At 34.4% G+C, this 17,073-nt stretch overlaps 1 protein-coding gene and 1 long non-coding RNA gene across 3 annotated transcripts; one reads left to right on the forward strand and one right to left on the reverse strand.

Annotated features, from left to right (window-relative positions):
* Window positions 1-1,999: 1,999 nt before the first annotated feature.
* LOC110097068 (transport inhibitor response 1-like protein) lies at window positions 2,000-4,875 on the reverse strand. 2 transcript variants are annotated; one of them, XR_003702454.1, is made up of 4 exons: window positions 4,171-4,875; window positions 3,544-4,048; window positions 2,578-3,439; window positions 2,000-2,281 (listed from the first exon to the last, which is right to left on the reverse strand). XR_003702454.1 is itself a non-coding variant. In XM_020823292.2 (3 exons), the coding sequence occupies exons 1-3, from the start codon at window positions 4,749-4,751 to the stop codon at window positions 2,681-2,683; spliced, it is 1,845 nt and encodes a 614-aa protein (XP_020678951.1). In that variant the 5' UTR covers window positions 4,752-4,875; the 3' UTR covers window positions 2,506-2,680. The 2 variants fall into 2 exon arrangements, 1 of the variants encoding a protein (XP_020678951.1); XM_020823292.2 differs by lacking the exon at window positions 2,000-2,281 and having other exon boundaries at window positions 2,506-3,439.
* Window positions 4,876-4,878: 3 nt separating this feature from the next.
* Window positions 4,879-5,853, forward strand: LOC114580851. The gene is made up of 2 exons (XR_003702455.1): window positions 4,879-5,220; window positions 5,325-5,853. It is a non-coding gene; the product is annotated as an uncharacterized LOC114580851 (long non-coding RNA).
* Window positions 5,854-17,073: the final 11,220 nt, after the last annotated feature.

The raw sequence follows: 17,073 nt of genomic DNA on the forward strand, positions 1-17,073 counted from the left end.
AAAAAAAAAAAAAAAAAGCAAGCCTAGCTGTCGCTATACATATTATACTAAATAATCAAATATAAAAAAAAAAAAAATTTAAATTATTTATCTTAATACTAAACTTTTATTTAATATTAAAATATATTATATTGTATACGCATATAGAGGTGATGGCCTTATAATTGTTTAGAATTTCTCTTTGATAGAGGATTCAATCGGTGGCGCATATTTTTTTTTAATGATAATTATTTTCTTAACGTAAAAAAAACAAGAATGTATTTTAATTTTCAATGCAAACTTCCATTAATTTACATCAGATGTCTTATTATTCTTGTTGTGGGCTAGAATATATGCGGCAGTGGAGTTAGATTTTTTTTGTCTTAACGTTGTACAATATCCAACACATAAATGGAAGAAAAAAAGAACTCCTGAATTTTTACGTAAAAAATAATGAAAAAGAGAAAAATCATGAGGTCACACCGAGTTGATGAAATTATTCTACTAGTGTTTGATTAGATTACAAGTGACATACTCGCCCTTGAAATTGAGGACAATTAGATTACAATAATCAACCATCGGGTTAAAATCTAGTTACGAACGGAGATTAGAAATCCAATGACGTTTTGGTGGTCAAGCGAAAATCTGATTTCATTTGACAGTCGGGAAGAAGTTCGGCGTCAGTCAGCGGTCGAGCAGAAGTCAAGCGTCAATCGGCAGCCGGGAAGAAGTCCGACGTTAGTCAGCAGCCAAGCGAAAATCCGACGGTGGTCAATGAGTCTTGCTTCCTTGTTTTGGTCTCCTTTCATGAGAAATGAAGGTTTTATTTATAATTTTCTGAGAGTGGCATAAACAATAAATAAGAGAAAAATCAAGATTAAATTGGGAATGATTTGAATGGATAGCCGATAATTATCCCCTTGATCGTGAATTATTTACTAGGCATTTAAATGTCTTAATGACATCAGAATTTGGCGATCTTAGGCTCGTTGGATTTGTCTCGTCAAGCCGCTCGATTCGAATATAAGCATGCAACATTTGAAAACTTTTTGGTAATCTAAATTATGATTTGAACCTTCTAAATGTACTTCGGGACTTTGAATTAAACTCAGTTAGGCTTCGAGTGTAAGTTTGCTAAAATCAAAGTTCTGATGGTCCCAAATTAAATTTTTGAAGTTTCCAACTTGATTTTGCTTCGAGATTCATGCCTGGATATTTTTTTGATGATATATCAATTCTTAAATAAAATCATTATATCATTATATTTTTAGAAAAAAAAATAGATAAGCAGCATATCTAATGCAGGTTTTATTAATATAGATTAATCAAGTTACATATGATATTCTTATTATATTTAATATTATATGATTTTAATTGATAGACATACACAATTAATGAAAATATTTACTATAAAATATATGATAATAATGAAATATTAAAATATTTGTATTAATCATAATAAAAAAATTTGATACATCAAAATTTCAAAACAATCCTAATATACATTGAATAAGGGTATCTGATCCTTTTTTTTTCCATATTTATATATCAAGGTGTTCTCTTCTTCTTTTTTTATTATTATTTTTTATTTTGGATGAAAGGATACCATGGCCCAAGGATTGTTGTGATACATAAGGCTAAGGTAAACTTCAGATCTCACTTTCATGGCAGGATTGGCCAATTTGACCGGATAATTTGCCAATTTAGTGGAAAATACAGTTAAAAAAAATTATTGGTTTGAGGAGAAATAATTATGTGCGGAATACAAATAATGTCCGAGCTCCAATCAGAACATGCCACTTCACTTGTACATCGTGACGTGATCTATTCTGAATGAAGTCCAGATGAAAGCTACGTCCAAATTTCGCACGTAATAAATTCTCAAATTTGAGGGCGTTTTTTTACAAAGTGAATCCTATTTTCCCATCAAGCCTTCCCGTAGTGGTCATATTATTGAATTCCAACACTACCATCTAAAAAAAATTCTTAGAATCTTAAGATGAGGCAATTGCTCTAAAAATTAAACAACTAACGGCAGATAATCAATGGAAAACGAAGCATTGGAAGCACATAAAAGACAGAAACCAAGTCCTACACTTGCAGAATAAGATAGCTCATTTTATCTGAAAATTTTCTAAAGTTCTAATCTTCACCGCAGAGTAAGTGATGCTCCTGGTTAATAAGCTATGTCCCGGCAGAATGTAATAGAAGTAGATGTTACTGCCACAGCTTACGTGCCAGCATCATCTATCAAACTTCCATTTGTATCTTCTCTATCAGCCTTGCCTTTAAGATGATTAGTCTGATGATATAATGGCAAAATCAGGTCCATATCATCAAATTTAGGCTTCGTTTGGGATGGCTTTATTACTGCTTCTTAAAGAAGATTTCTAGTAGAAAATTTTTAATTTTTGTACTAAAAAATTGCTTTAAAAAACAGTAAGGCTTCATTTGGGACGGCTTTTGAGTAAAAAATTAAAATTTTTTACATGAAAGCCGTTTTAAGAAGTAGTAAGAAAGTCATCCCAAATGAAACTATAGATTTTTTTGATTGAGATGGAGGCATGAGATATTTCTGGTGGGTTAAGAAAACTCAACTTGTGAGCAATGGCAGGATTGAGAAGGTCTTCTCTTCCGGCTGAAAAGAAAAACATCTGTAGGTCTGCTTGAGATGGAGGCTTCTAGCTCCTGGAACCTGGAACTACAGTAACTTCACGAATGGTGGGGCATCATTCCTTGGGCCAGCAAGAGATCGATACATATATAATTTTTCCATAGCGACACTATTGTCATCCTCCAGCCTGTCCCTAATGACCTCCACCACCATGTGAGGCAATCTTCTTGCCACCTCCTTGCAACCTTTCACCGAAACCTTACATGAAGACATCCACAAGAATCTCATGTTGTAGTAATGGTGGATCCCAGAGAGCAAACCGGTGTCTCCAAAAGGGCTATCCCTTATCTCAAGCTTCTGCAACTTGGGGCATCCTTCAAGCACGTATCTTAATCCCAAATCACTATTGCCAGCAAAAGCTACTGAAAGGGTCCGCACTAACTTCCCATACTTACCGATGTAAGCGAAAGCTTTGTCAGTGAGAAGACCGGAAACAGCAAGCCTGGTGAGATTTTTGCAATTCTTGACGATTGCACCGAATCCCTCATCCATGGGTTCTCCAGTGAGGTGATCGGGGCGATGACGACCCATGATGCAGAGGCGAAAGACTACGAGATCTTGGCAGTTGTTGGACATGGCGACAACGGCTGCATTGGTCATAGTCTGACAGAAATAGAGGATTGATTGCAGTTTTTTGCAGCCTTCGGAGATTGCTACCAAGCCGACATCTGATACGGAACCCTCGGAATCCTCTGTGGCATCTAAAGGAAAAACCCTAAGCTCCCTGAGATTTTTACAAGTTGCAGCAACCATTTGAAGGCCCTCGTCAAGCACTGAATCTAGAACCTGATCATAAATTCAAAATAAATCAAGATTAAATTTAATTTTTTCTCGAGAAATCTTTATTTGATTTGAGATTGGGAATAAGTCAGATTAAAATTGATTGATACCCAGAAAGTTTGAAGGTTGTGGCAACGGGTGATGACTGGTTTGAGCTGGTCAGTTGTAATCAGGGCGTAGCTCAAGTTGAGTGAGATAAGGTTGGCGCAGGCTGGGTAAATTGAGGGAAGGTATTCCGGAGCAAGATCTCGAAAACCCGATATGCATACCAGGGATTTGGAAGCCATAAAGGCTGATTCGAGAGAGGCCCTGAAATCACCTTCTCCATCGAAGGAGGAGAAAGAGCCAGTGCCAAGGTGAGTTAGCTGCGGTGCACGGGCCATGAGCCGGAAGAGCCGGCCGACAGAGATGTAGTCATTGACTCTCAGTCTCCAGAGAGAAGGAGAGCGGGCCACAAGAGACTCAAGAGCTTCCAAGTTCACAGCACAACCAACGCAATCGAACACCAGGGACTCGAGGCATGTCTTCCCAGGTGGAAAGCATGACACCCAATCCACCCCATCGTCATCGTCGTCCTCAACGTCATTCTCGATCAGATCAAGAGATCGGAGCTGTCTGGAATCAAGAACAGAGCAACCAGATCTAAAAGCTTAGAAAAGCGGTGAAGAGCAAACCTGATGATATTCACCGTTATGAAGGCTAGTTAGTGTTTCAAGGTATCTGATAAGAGTGGATACCTGCAGTTCTCGGCTATGGCGGCTAGGCCAGCAGTGGTGAATCCGTCGCAGCAAATGAGTGTAAGGTCTCGGAAACTGGGGAAGGAGGTTGCTAAGATTACGAGATCGGCGTCAGCTACAGTCATTCTCTTGAGGCATATTCGCTGGAGTGAGGGATAAGACGGAGCCATGGCGGCAATCCATGGGGAGAATCGTGCGCCCCATCCCAATGGAATCAGATTAAAATCGGCGAAGCGTGGCTTTCCTTTGAGCACCAGAGACTGAATGCAGCGGAAGCGACCGATAGCGCGGGCTGGGCTGACTGCGTAACAGTTGCCGATGAACAGCTCGAGCCGAGTCTGGGCCTCAGCGAGGAACCACGACTTGCAGACCAGAGAAGCGGCGTTGCGATCGCGGTGAGAGGTCAAGAAACACAGCACGTTCTCGAGGACGTTGTCAAGAACTTGGTCGAAGAACGGCGGCGGCAGGCCGACGAGGGAGGAGGCGGCGGCGGCAGGCCGAGAATTTGGTTGAGCAATTCCGCAGGTATTTAAGGAACACCGATCGTCATTTCCGTCATCGCAGTCGCCGTTCCCCAACATCGCGAACTGCACCTCTCTCAATGGCGATGAAGGAGGAGGAATGGGAGAAGTTTTGGAATTTAAAAGCCGAATACTGGGAGACGCCTCGCGGTGAAAAAGAACAGAAGGGGGATTGAATATATTTTTCTTGGGATTTTTACATGCATACCACTTTATTTGTTTCATATTACATATTTAACACCTAATTTTTAAATATTACATTAATACCACATAAATACTATTCTCATAACAAAAGTACCACTCCGTGAAATGCTTCCCTCACTCCGTTTTCTTTCCCGCCTGTGATTTTCGCGGGAGAGCAAGAGGTTTCAGCGAAACCTTCTGTATCCCGGCTTCAGCTCTGCTCTTCCCGCCTCTGCTCTTTCTGCAAGTTCTTTAACTACAAAAATCAGCAAAATACAGGTTCTTTAACTACAAAAATCTTCACGGATTACCGGTGCTTCGCACCTCTGCTCTTCACGGGTAACAGGTGAGATTTAATGTTTTTTTATGTGATAAATTTTTTTGTCATCACTTCACAAATAACTGGATAAACATGAGAATAGTATGCATTATTTTCCAATTTCGACAAAGGCACCTGGAGCCCTGCAGCTGTTCCAGTTTCGGCAAAGGCACCTGGAGCATTTTATATTTCAATTTCGGCAAAAGCACCTGGAGCCCTTGCTGATTTCAATTGCTCTGACAAAGGCACCTGCAGCAAGTTGATTTCAATTGCTTTGACAGGAAGATGACCGGAGGAAGATCGGCGAGGAAGATGCCCGGAGGAAGATCTGCCAGGAAGTTGCCCGGAGGGAAGATCTGTGAGGAAGATGCTCGGAGGAAGATCGGCGAGGAAGATGTCCGGAGGGAAGATCTGCGAGGAAGATGCCCGGAGGGAAGATCAACGCGAAAGAAATAACGCCTGGCGACAGCTCGCGGGGAGGAGAATGCAAGGGTTCGCTGGCTAGGGCATATAACGAATTCAGACGGAGTGAGGAAGCAATTCACGGAGTGGTACTTTTGTTATGAGAATAGTATTTAGGTGGTATTAATGTAATACTTAAAAATTAGGTGTTAAATATGTAATATGAAACAAATAAAGTGGTATGTATGTAAAAATCCCTTAATACCATTTTTCTTTTGTATGGCAGAAACCAGGGACGCAGAGATCTGAAGAGAATAAAATAAATATATATAATACGGCTACGCAGGTAGAGTTCAATTCGACGCGGGTCAGTAACACTTCAAGGATGCGGGTGAGCGTTGTGTGCGTGTCACCAGTACTAACCAAACTCTACAACGACGACTGAGAGGGACCTTTGAAGAAATAGTACGATTGTGGTGCTTTTTTTTTTTTCACAAAACAGATAATACATTAAATAATAAAAAAAGTTACACAATCATGAGAAAATAGGGAAAAAAAAAAGAGAAAAAGGCAAAATACAATGAAGAAAGGACTCAGTATTCGACCGAGGCTCTCAACATCCCCGAAACTTCGAACGGACCATCCAGTAAGGTGAAGAAAGCGTCCCTAAACCCTCACCAACTCGAAGAAATTCACCAAAGGTTGCCACCACAAGGTGATGAGGACACGAGCCTCAGCCACATCATAGTCCATATCCAACGCGTCGCTAAACCGATTGAAACCATAGCAAAGTAATATGAACAATAAGCAAGAAACAAAAAATAAAACAATTATCTTCTTCTCCGGCCCCTCCCATGAAAGCGCCCACGAGTTGCAGCCGAGATGACTGGTCTATCCCGCACCAGAGTAAATTCGTTATCAGGGTCAGATCCACCAAAAAAATCAGGAGAGGCACCACAATCCGAAAATTCATATTCCGATTCAAATTCAGATGAACCATTAAGCCAATCCACATGGTTCCTAATATCAAAGCCAGAATTAACACCCAACCGATTAACCAAAGTGTTTGTATCAACCAAGTTAACAGGAACATCAACGAAATTGTTAGAACCAACCGAAAGACCATTCAAAGTCTCCACCCGCACACATTCCGAATTACAATTCACATAAACAGCAGAAGAGCCCGACGCCTGAACACCCAAACCAGTCGAGACTTCATTAACACACATACGCAAATTCTCCTCACCCAAAGTAGGCGACGGAACATTCAATTGCTCGAGTCCAGCTACGTCAGTACGACATTCCTCCACCACGGTATTAACACCAGGAGCAGTTAATGTGCCAGGAGAACTCCCAGCCGCATTAAAACCCCCAGCCTCAATTACACCCTAAAAAACAACACAATGTTCAGAAAGAAAAGAGGGTGGCGCATCACAAACAATATTAGCATCAATAACACCATCCAGCCCCCATGAACCAACGGGACTTCAGTATTAGCCAACTCATTTTCACAGAGAGGGGTGCTAGAAGAAGCAATAGGGTTAACAGAGATCACAGCAGGTTTAGAAACAGGGTCAGCTAGCGAGGGAGCCGCAATGAAAGCAGGACGCAACTGAGGGAAGAGCTTGATACATTCCGATTTTTTATGCCCCACCGCCTTACAGTGCAGACAAAAATTTGGCATACCTTAAAAAACCACTTTTTGAACGTAACCAAATCTCTCCGAGCCAAGCCCAACGGAATCAGGGTAAGATTTCGAAATATCGAGTTCAACAAGAATGCGTGCTATAGATGGACGAGACCCGACAGCCGTAGCATTGTCAGTTTGAATCGGGCGACCAAAGATTGATCCCAAACCAAAAAGAATACAGGGTGAGAAGAGATGCAGACGCAAACCAGGAAACGATACCCAAACAGGGACAACCGGCAATTCCTCCGAAAGATCAAGATGAGGCGACCATTTAATAACTTTCATAAAACATTCAAATACAAAGTAAGAGCGATGCGCGAAAATCCTCCTATAATCAAGATCATTCGAGAGTTTAATAAGAACATTGGCCTGATCCAACACAGTGATAGAGAACTTGCCGGAAAGTTTAAGATTGAAAAAAAACTTACGGATCGAATCTAAATCAGGCCGCTTAAGTGGAATTTCCCTACCAAAGCAAATTCAAACGGTTTAGCAAGATGCAAAAACTCATCTTCCGAAAACCACAAAGTTGACATCCCACGAATTGTCGAAATCCGAAAATCAGGAAAACTTTTCGAATCATCGACACCAGATAAAACATCTTTGAAGGATTTTGAGTGCTTACCCTCCAAAAAGTCAGGGTCTAACCGTTTATTTGCCATGAAAAAATAGTGCAGTCAGTCGAAGACGAAGACGAACGGTGGCGGCTAGGGCTTCAAAAGGGAGAAAACCCTAGCAGAGGAAAAAAAACGCGTAAGAAAACATTTTTGGTAAGTGTGGCTGTCGGCTAGTACGATTGTGGTGCTGACTGCTAAGTTTGTTGAAGAAATTTAGATGTAAAATATTTCAAATATAAAAATTTTTAAAATAAAAAATATTTGATTTGATAAAACATAAATTTACTCAATTACCCCAAAAAAGCATAAAATTTTAAGGAATTTGCATTATTTGTTAAATATTTTTAAGTATTTTAAAATGGATTGATTTTGATTAATTTTCAAATGCGGCGTATATATTCTGCACTCACTATAACAAGTGGCCGTAATTGTCACCATTTATTATACATCACAATTGTCAAGTTGTCGACTACCACGGCCACCACTATTGTCATCATTGATGGTGGCTATAACTAATTGCCACATCCTAATGTCACTATTGTCATCTCTGGTCACCATTGTCGCCATCATCATTATCCATCGCCATCGCCAGTTGCCTCTGCTACGAAAAATTATTATGTGTGAAGTCCAGTATAGTTTTATGTCTGGACTCCAATTAAATGAAGACACATAGCTCTAGCGTGACCCGATGACCCGACCCTATTGTACACACAATTTACAAGCTTATACACATATTGTGTACAGGTTGTACATGGATAATTTATACACGCTTTGGGCGGGGCTCCTCGTCAGATCAGGCTAGAAAAAAAATCCATGTGTCTTCATTTTATTGGAAGTCTGGACGTAGGGCTACATCTGAACTCCGCATATAATAATTTATTCTCTACTACCCACCACCTTTATATTAATTTATTTTACTCAAACTAAATAAAAAAACAACTTACGTTTATTTTATACTAACCTAATAACTCTAAAATATTTCAGATACATTATGTTTATTTTACAATGAAATTTTTTACTATGCATTTTATTTTCAGCAAACTACCCTTGAAAAATAATTTTTCAAATATTTTATTAAAATTTAGAAATTTGAAATGTATTTTAATATAATATCTTTAAGTTCTGATAAATTATTACATTAAATTCATCTCAAAATAAGTTGAAAAAAAAACACCATACACAATTTATCTCTTTATATCTTCAAAGGATTTGGATTTTTGCTCATTATAATTTAATTTCGGCTATTCATTTCATTTTGAACAACTAAATTTAATTATATTTACTTATTTTAAATTGTATCAAGATTTTTTATGAGAATATATTTTAAAAACTATTAATTATTTAAATTTAAATGTAATATAAAGTCTTTAAATATTAAACTTTTGACAAAATAAATTAAAAATTTTAAAATCTATTTTCTTTTCGGGGTTTTTTTAGAAGAAGTATGGTGGTAATTTAAATTAGAAATAGAAGCAAAATATTAAAAAGTTTTAAAAAAGAAACAAACTAATCAAATCATTTGGCACATTCTAAAGATTACACTAAATGATTTGATGTATTCATAACTAGCAAAATCATTTAGAATGCACCAAATGATTTGGCAAGTTTTTTAGAATGCGCCAAATCATTTGGGTATTCACCTCCATTAGTCGAATTAAAGTCTGAAATTACTATATCAATGCGACAAATAATTTGGTGCATTCAATGGAATGCGCAAAACAGAATGAAGCATTCCATTGAATGCGTCAAACTGTTTGGCTTATTCTAAATACGCCATGCATTTTGATGCATTCAATGGATTGCGGCATTCTGTTTGACTAGCTTGCTTCTTTTTAAAATTTTTTAATACTTTGCTCATATTCCTAATTTAAATTATACATCATGCTCATATTTATAATATTTCGTTTCTTCTTTTGCATATAAATGTTCCTTTCAAGCCGAACTATCTATCATACCTCTAAGTAAAAAATCTTATTCGACTAAAATTTTCCTTAATGTTAAGAGCATAAAAAAAAATTTAAGGATGGAAAAATATTCAAATTTCGCGAAAGAATAAAGTAAAGAGAAAATGACGGGAGACCTTATTTATTTATTTTATAAAATTTTATTTTTATTTTTCCTCACAAGCCGTAGCCTCCAAAATAGACTGTGCATGTGGGTATTGGGATTCTCTAATGTTAGAAAAAACACGGCCACGTGGTCCACACAATTATTTGATACATCCCTCTCTTCCCCATTCGGCAATCCCTCGCTCCAAACTAATATTTCGTTTGTTTGTGTAGGCTTTGCATCCAAATGCAAATATTTATTGATTTAAAGTGGCTAATTAGGCCCACCCATCTCTACTCATTCGGCTAAATTAATGAATATGATTGGCATCCATAACAATGGGGGCAAGCAATAAGAGACTGTTTGTTGAATTTTATATATATTATTTGAAGCTATTGAGTTATTAAGTTCTATTGGTTGCTTGAAATCATGTTATGATGATGGTTCTTATATAATTGAGGAAGTAGAATGAAGTTAGTATTAGAAACATAATTTTTTTAAGAAGAAAGTTCCGTAAAAAAATCGTTAAATTTTGTTCACATGAATCAGTTTTTAGTATTAAACTGCCCTCTAAGCAGTGAATACACACAACTTAAGGTGACGATGAAGAAATGTTATACGGTTGGGGAGATAGCTGAAGAAATTTTAAGCAAAATCAGATGAGGATGGGAGAATGAATAAACCAAAGATTGTAAACATAAGGCATAAATTTATGTACTTTGTGAGATCCATCTACATCCAATGTTATCACACATATAAGATGTTGTACAAAGCTTCAAAAAGGAATATATGAAGTAAATACACGTTACAGAAATATGAATGAGAATATCACTTTGCCATTGTTAATGACTGAAAGAAAACATAAACACATGTTACAAATATAATGATTGAAAGTCGAGAAAAAGATGATGATTTTACTTTTTATTTCTATATTCTTTTCTTTGTTGTGAGAGTTTCTCCCTATTATAATAAAAACTTCACCCTATCATCTCTCTCTCTCTCTCTTTCTCTCTCTTTATCTCTCTCTCTCTCTCTTCATTTACTTATAGTTATATGATGCATGCAGTCATTCATTTTTTCCCCTTTAATAGTTGAAGCATAAGAAGATAAGTGTGAATTTGTTAAGGGATTTCCTCACAATTGACATGATCTCAATAATCCTAGGGGAAATCAAGGAAAATACAAGTAAAATAGAACAAAAGGTGAAGCTACGTAAAAGTAAAAGTCTTATTTAATTTATATATGGAGTAACCAAAGAATTAGGTGTCATTTCTGAAGAAATGAAGTGTTATAACTTTTCAATCAACATTACTTTATCATCATTAGCAAATAGGAATATAAGAATCATCTAAAGCTTATTTGATAACTTACATAATTTATACACAATTATTCATAGTAATATACATTTTATAATTGTATACCATATATAGAGATATGTCTTCTTAAGATCTCTATTGGGATCTTGGGATATATCTTCTTGAGATTACATTATAAACCTCCTAAAAAACTTAGAATGCATATTCTCAGTAATTGGATGAACATTTTCTGACAAATTGAAAAAAATTAAAATTCATTTTCTTATAGCACTTTAAGAAATTTTTTTAAAAAAAAATTACTCAACTTTTTAAATAAAGTTGCACCTTCAAATAAACTATGTCCTACATTAAAATTACAAAAACATGATTTTTTATATTTTACTGCCATTTTAGATTGGTGACTTATAATAGGCCTAAAAGAAAACGTTATAAAAATATTATAATAATATTGATTTTATTATTGTAATGCCCTAGAATTTAAATTTGAAGAATTACATTTTTTTCTTAAACATCAACTAGAGCTCACAAGGAGGAACTCAACCTTAAAACATAATTACATTATTGTTCACTAAATATTTACATATCTGTTGAGTTTCATAAAATGTATACAATATATAATAGCCAACAATATGCTAATAATCAATGAAACTAAAGAGCGAGAAATAAAAATCTAAACTATCATCCACTGATTAATCTCATTTTGCAGGCTTCTTACCTTTATTAGAAATCATGTAAAAATTACATAATGAGCACATAGCCTAACAAATAATCAAAACTTATCATTACATTCAATGCAAGATAAAATAATCAATATGTCTACCCCAGTTCGAGTTAATATTAATCAATACCAAAACTAATATAATCTATAAAATCAAATCATATATTCAATAAGTAAAAGAAGTCTATCAATCCATAAGAAAATTAAAAAAAAAAATCAATCAATAACATATGTTGTATAGTGAATAAGCCTTAATTATTTATAAGTTATATTTGTGCAGATGGTTCTATCACATGTTTATATTAATCATTATATCATGTATAGTTGCCTATCATTATGTCATGTATGTTTGATATATCAATATGCTATATCATTAATCTTATCAATATACTATACCAATGTGTCTATCATATTTTAAGTCATATTATATCTATCTTAATGCAAGTTTTATAAGTTTTACTTCAATTTTATCTATCAATCAATTCATATGTTATCATGTAAATATAATCATTGATGTGATTCTGAATAGTAAGACATGAAATCCAGTTTTAATATGGTGTTTCAAGATCCTTAATCCCACTTGTCGACTAGTTGGTTATCAATCTTCATTTTATCATCATTATTCATAAATCTTAAATCAATTCACATGTGACTTTCAATAAATTATTAAGAGTTTTCACCCTCTACCTATTAGCGTACTTCAGTCAATCGATTATATATAATTAAAATTACTTCACAAACCTTTTTTTAAGAAAGCCCGTTGGTCCACTGCACCTTCCTATACAAGGTATTAAAATTTTAAGAGACAACCTATAATAATTATAGTGTTGATATCCAACCTTTATTGCTCACATAAAAATATCATATTTTTCTTATATCAGTCATATCATTTCCTCTATACAATGTAAGTCAATATCATGTATAAAATACTCTAATATATGAAATAAAAGAAAATTTCTATGCTATGTATTAACTTTAAAAAATCATAACTATCAATCTACCCAGTGAAATTTAATAATTACAGTCAAAATATTCATAAGAATTATATACCAAAAGTTATACAGTGAAAGTTCAATAAATAAGAAATTAATACTCTTTTAATAGAATTGAGAGAGATACAATTGGAGAAATAAAACTATCAAAAGTAAGAGTAAGAGTTTAGTAACTCATATCAATTAAAACAAAGACAGCCACAAAAATCATAAAAGACTTTCTCTCTCTTTTCTCTCTTTCTCTATGAGCAGGATTGGACTCAACTCCTAGCATATATTAATTATTTTTTTTAGGGGCTAAATGCGTCAAGTTTATCGTCCATGAAATCTATAAATGCTTAGGCATACATCACTTCACCTTTTGTTTTTCTCACAAAAGTGCTTTTATTTCCTTTAAAAAAATGCTAAATTTGCCTTTGAAGCTGTCTGGTTTGATGCATTTAGGGTGTAGAGTAATCCAAATGCAAGAGTTTTGATAATTTTTGTGTTTGATTGGATGAAAAATAAATTCAAAGTAAAGTAAAGCAAATGCAATGTATTCTATTTTAGTTCATTTTTTTTTTTTTGTATTTAGAATTCCTCGGATATGGGTGATTTTCAAATACATCGTAAACTCAAGACATTGCCACGCTTTGTTGGCCACATCCGCCCGCCGGCCAGCCACTGCCTTTGGCAACCACCGTCGGCCACTGCCTCCAACCACCACTGTCGACCAGCAACTGGAGTCATCACCCCCCACCTCTGACCACCACCGCCCACCACCAACCAGCCACCGCCGGCCGCCGCCTCCGACCACCCTAGCTACCGGTATTCTCTTTATTACATTACAATCACTTTATTTTGAATAAAAAAAAAGTAAAGTAACTCTAAACCCTTTACATTCATAAAAATATATATATATATTCATTTTACATTGCATTACTTTTTTAGGCAACCAAACATCTCCTAACAAATATGTCATTGCAAAAAAAAAAGGAATCTTGAAGATATTTTTTTAAAGTTTTCCAAATTGTAAATTTTACATGAAAATAAAAGAGAAATATCTTATTGTCAAATTCAAATACCAAAATAAATTTTAAGGACCATTAAATAATTGATATTTACATGTGCAATTATTGAATAATTTAGTAATTTATTTCATTTATCCTTTTTTTGCTCTAAATTGAACATTATAGCACATTAATCTCCATTAATATCAAGATTGTTCCATTGCTACATGAAAGGTAAATTAAGGCTTAGATTTCATTTGGAACAATTTTTACTGCTCTGCTTTTCAAATCGTATTCGTATTTTTTATTTGGCTACTAATTTTTTACTGTTTTTAAAAAAAATTATGCAAGGAAGCTGTTTTTTATAATAGTTTTCCAAAAAGTTATTTTCTCTATAACAATTTTACAAACACTTTTACAAAAAGTTGCAGCCGTCTAAACGGACCTCTACAAAATAAACAATCTAGATCTTTTGATAAATAATTACAAAAATATCATTAGTATAATTTTATTATAAAATTATATATGTGATGTGTATGTGAATTTATAGGTCTAAAATAATAATAATAATAATAATGAAGAATATGGCTTTTACCATGAAGGTGTTAATCAAGAATAAATTTATTCCAAATCACAATAAGCGAATCAAATTTATTGTGTTGTTCTTCTTTTCATGTTTATATTCTTTTTATAAGGCCACTTTACTGCCATCATCGCATCTCGGTTTCTTATTCTTTTGCCCTTTTCTGTCGTAAGTGGCTATTTTCTTCATGTTCAGACAATATTCGGCTTTTGATCAATGTTTTATGGACGAAAAACCACTCAATGATATTTGATATGAAGAAAAATAAAAATAAAAAATGATATAATTTTACTTATAAAGATTTTTTTTTTAATTTTTACATAAACTTCATCAATGATTTTCTTTAAAAAAATAATTTTAACCAATTAAAATAAAATTTTGATATTATTCCTTCATAATAGGCATGTCTTGACAAATGTGCCTGTAATACTTTTGTTTGGCAAATATGCACAAACATCCATTCTAGATAAAAATATATTTATATGTATTGATAGGGTATAAATGTACTTAATAGATGCATTAGAAGATATTGAGTAATTATATTTACATGTAATCAAGTTTCTTATTAGGTAGTATGAGTCCTTAAAATTCATAAATACTACTCATATTCAGGATATCATAAAAAATTAAAATATAATTTTCCCTCACTTTCAAAAAAAAAAAATGGTAATGTTTAGCTTACAAATGTGGAGAAAATCATGAAATCTAAAATATAAAAGCATGGTGGAAAGTAAGAGGAAAAATTATTAGGTGTGGAGTGCGCACCGTCTGCACAAGTACTGGATACCTAGCGGTACCCAGCGGTACCGAGTGCAGGTACCGCTAGGTACCCAATTCTTGTGCGGACGAGGACGCACTCCGCACCTATTAATCTCTCAGGTAAGAGGGTGGACTTGGGCTTCGTTTGAAATGACAACCTTATTAAAGCAGTTTTCTTGATAAAGTGGCTTATAGAAGAAAGCACACAAATCATTGTTTTGGGACAATTTTGATTCCATTTTCTCCTCTTACAAAATTAAGGTTGTTGACTATTCAAATATTTTGGGAAAATTTTGAATTGGTTGGGAGGTTGGAAACAAAAGCTGATATCTTTGTTGGTAGATTGAAGCTTATAAGATTCACTGTTTAAAACTATTTGATTTGTTGACTTTGTTTTACCTCCTAATAATGGACCACCTTTTGATGTTTTGAAGATTCAGTATCTACCTAAATAATGGCCTTCTTATTCCTCCTTGTTGATGGATAAAAGAAGAATTGGGAATCCTTTCTCTGGACATTCTCAATTAAATGTGTAAATTTATGCTTATTTGTAGAATTTATAATACTATTTATTACTATGATTCCTTGGACCTTTCTTCACCTCTTTGGATCTCTCTTTATATCATCACTATTTGAATTCACAATGGGATATCCTTTAAAGTCAATAAGAAAATCTTCTTATTCCTCTTTTAAGTCCTTTAGCTAGTCGGCTTATCAATTTTTGACAAATTTGAATCCCATGTATCATCCTAATTTGGATACCCCCTAATGCTAAAGTGAAGGATTTAATTTCAAATGTTATTTAGAATCTTCATAGAGACTCGCCTATTAGGGATATGTCACACTCTAAGATCTATATTAGAATAATTACATTTGTCTTTTATTTTAATCATTTAACTAAAGTTTATCAATGAACAATGGAAAAAAATATGATTGCTTTTTTTGTCTTGTCCGGAGCCTCATATCATAAAATCTTTAATTTTTCCTGAAAATATGTAAAATCATGTGATGAGCACATAACCAAGCAAGTAATTAAAATCTTACAACTAAAACTAATATAAGATAAAAAAGAACAGCATGCAAGAAATATGTGCATCAATATATATACTGATTATTTGTATCATGGTTGGGAGGTTGGAAACAAAAGCTGATATCTTTGTTGGTAGATTGAAGCTTATAAGATTCACTGTTTAAAACTATTTGATTTGTTGACTTTGTTTTACCTCCTAATAATGGACCACCTTTTGATGTTTTGAAGATTCGGTATCTACCTAAATAATGGCCTTCTTATTCCTCCTTGTTGATGGATAAAAGAAGAATTGGGAATCCTTTCTCTGGACATTCTCAATTAAATGTGTAAATTTATGCTTATTTGTAGAATTTATAATACTATTTATTACTATGATTCCTTGGACCTTTCTTCACCTCTTTGGATCTCTCTTTATATCATCACTATTTGAATTCACAATGGGATATCCTTTAAAGTCAATAAGGAAATCTTCTTATTCGTCTTTTAAGACCTTTAGCTAGTCGGCTTATCAATTTTTGACAAATTTGAGTAATTTGGACACCCCCTAATGCTAAAGTGAAGGATTTAATTTCAAATGTTATTTAGAATCTTTATAGAGACTCATCTATTAGGGACATGTCACACTCCAATATCTATATTAGAAGAATTACATTATGAACTTACCAATGAACAACAAAAATAAATATGATTGCATTTTTTGCCTTGTCTGGAGTCTCAAATCATAGAATTGTGAGA

Source organism: Dendrobium catenatum, unplaced genomic scaffold, assembly GCF_001605985.2.
Source record: "Dendrobium catenatum unplaced genomic scaffold, ASM160598v2 fragScaff_scaffold_1347, whole genome shotgun sequence".
Classification (NCBI taxonomy): Eukaryota; Viridiplantae; Streptophyta; class Magnoliopsida; order Asparagales; family Orchidaceae; genus Dendrobium; species Dendrobium catenatum.

Coding starts and splice junctions, on each gene's coding strand:
- LOC110097068 (XM_020823292.2), bottom strand. CDS start 4,751: ATGTTGGGGAACGGCGACTGCGATGACGGAAATGACGATCGGTGTTCC. Junction 4,049..4,170: donor GCCATAGCCGAGAACTGCAG/GTATCCACTCTT, acceptor TCTTGATTCCAG/ACAGCTCCGATCTCTTGATC. Junction 3,440..3,543: donor ACAACCTTCAAACTTTCTGG/GTATCAATCAAT, acceptor ATTTATGATCAG/GTTCTAGATTCAGTGCTTGA.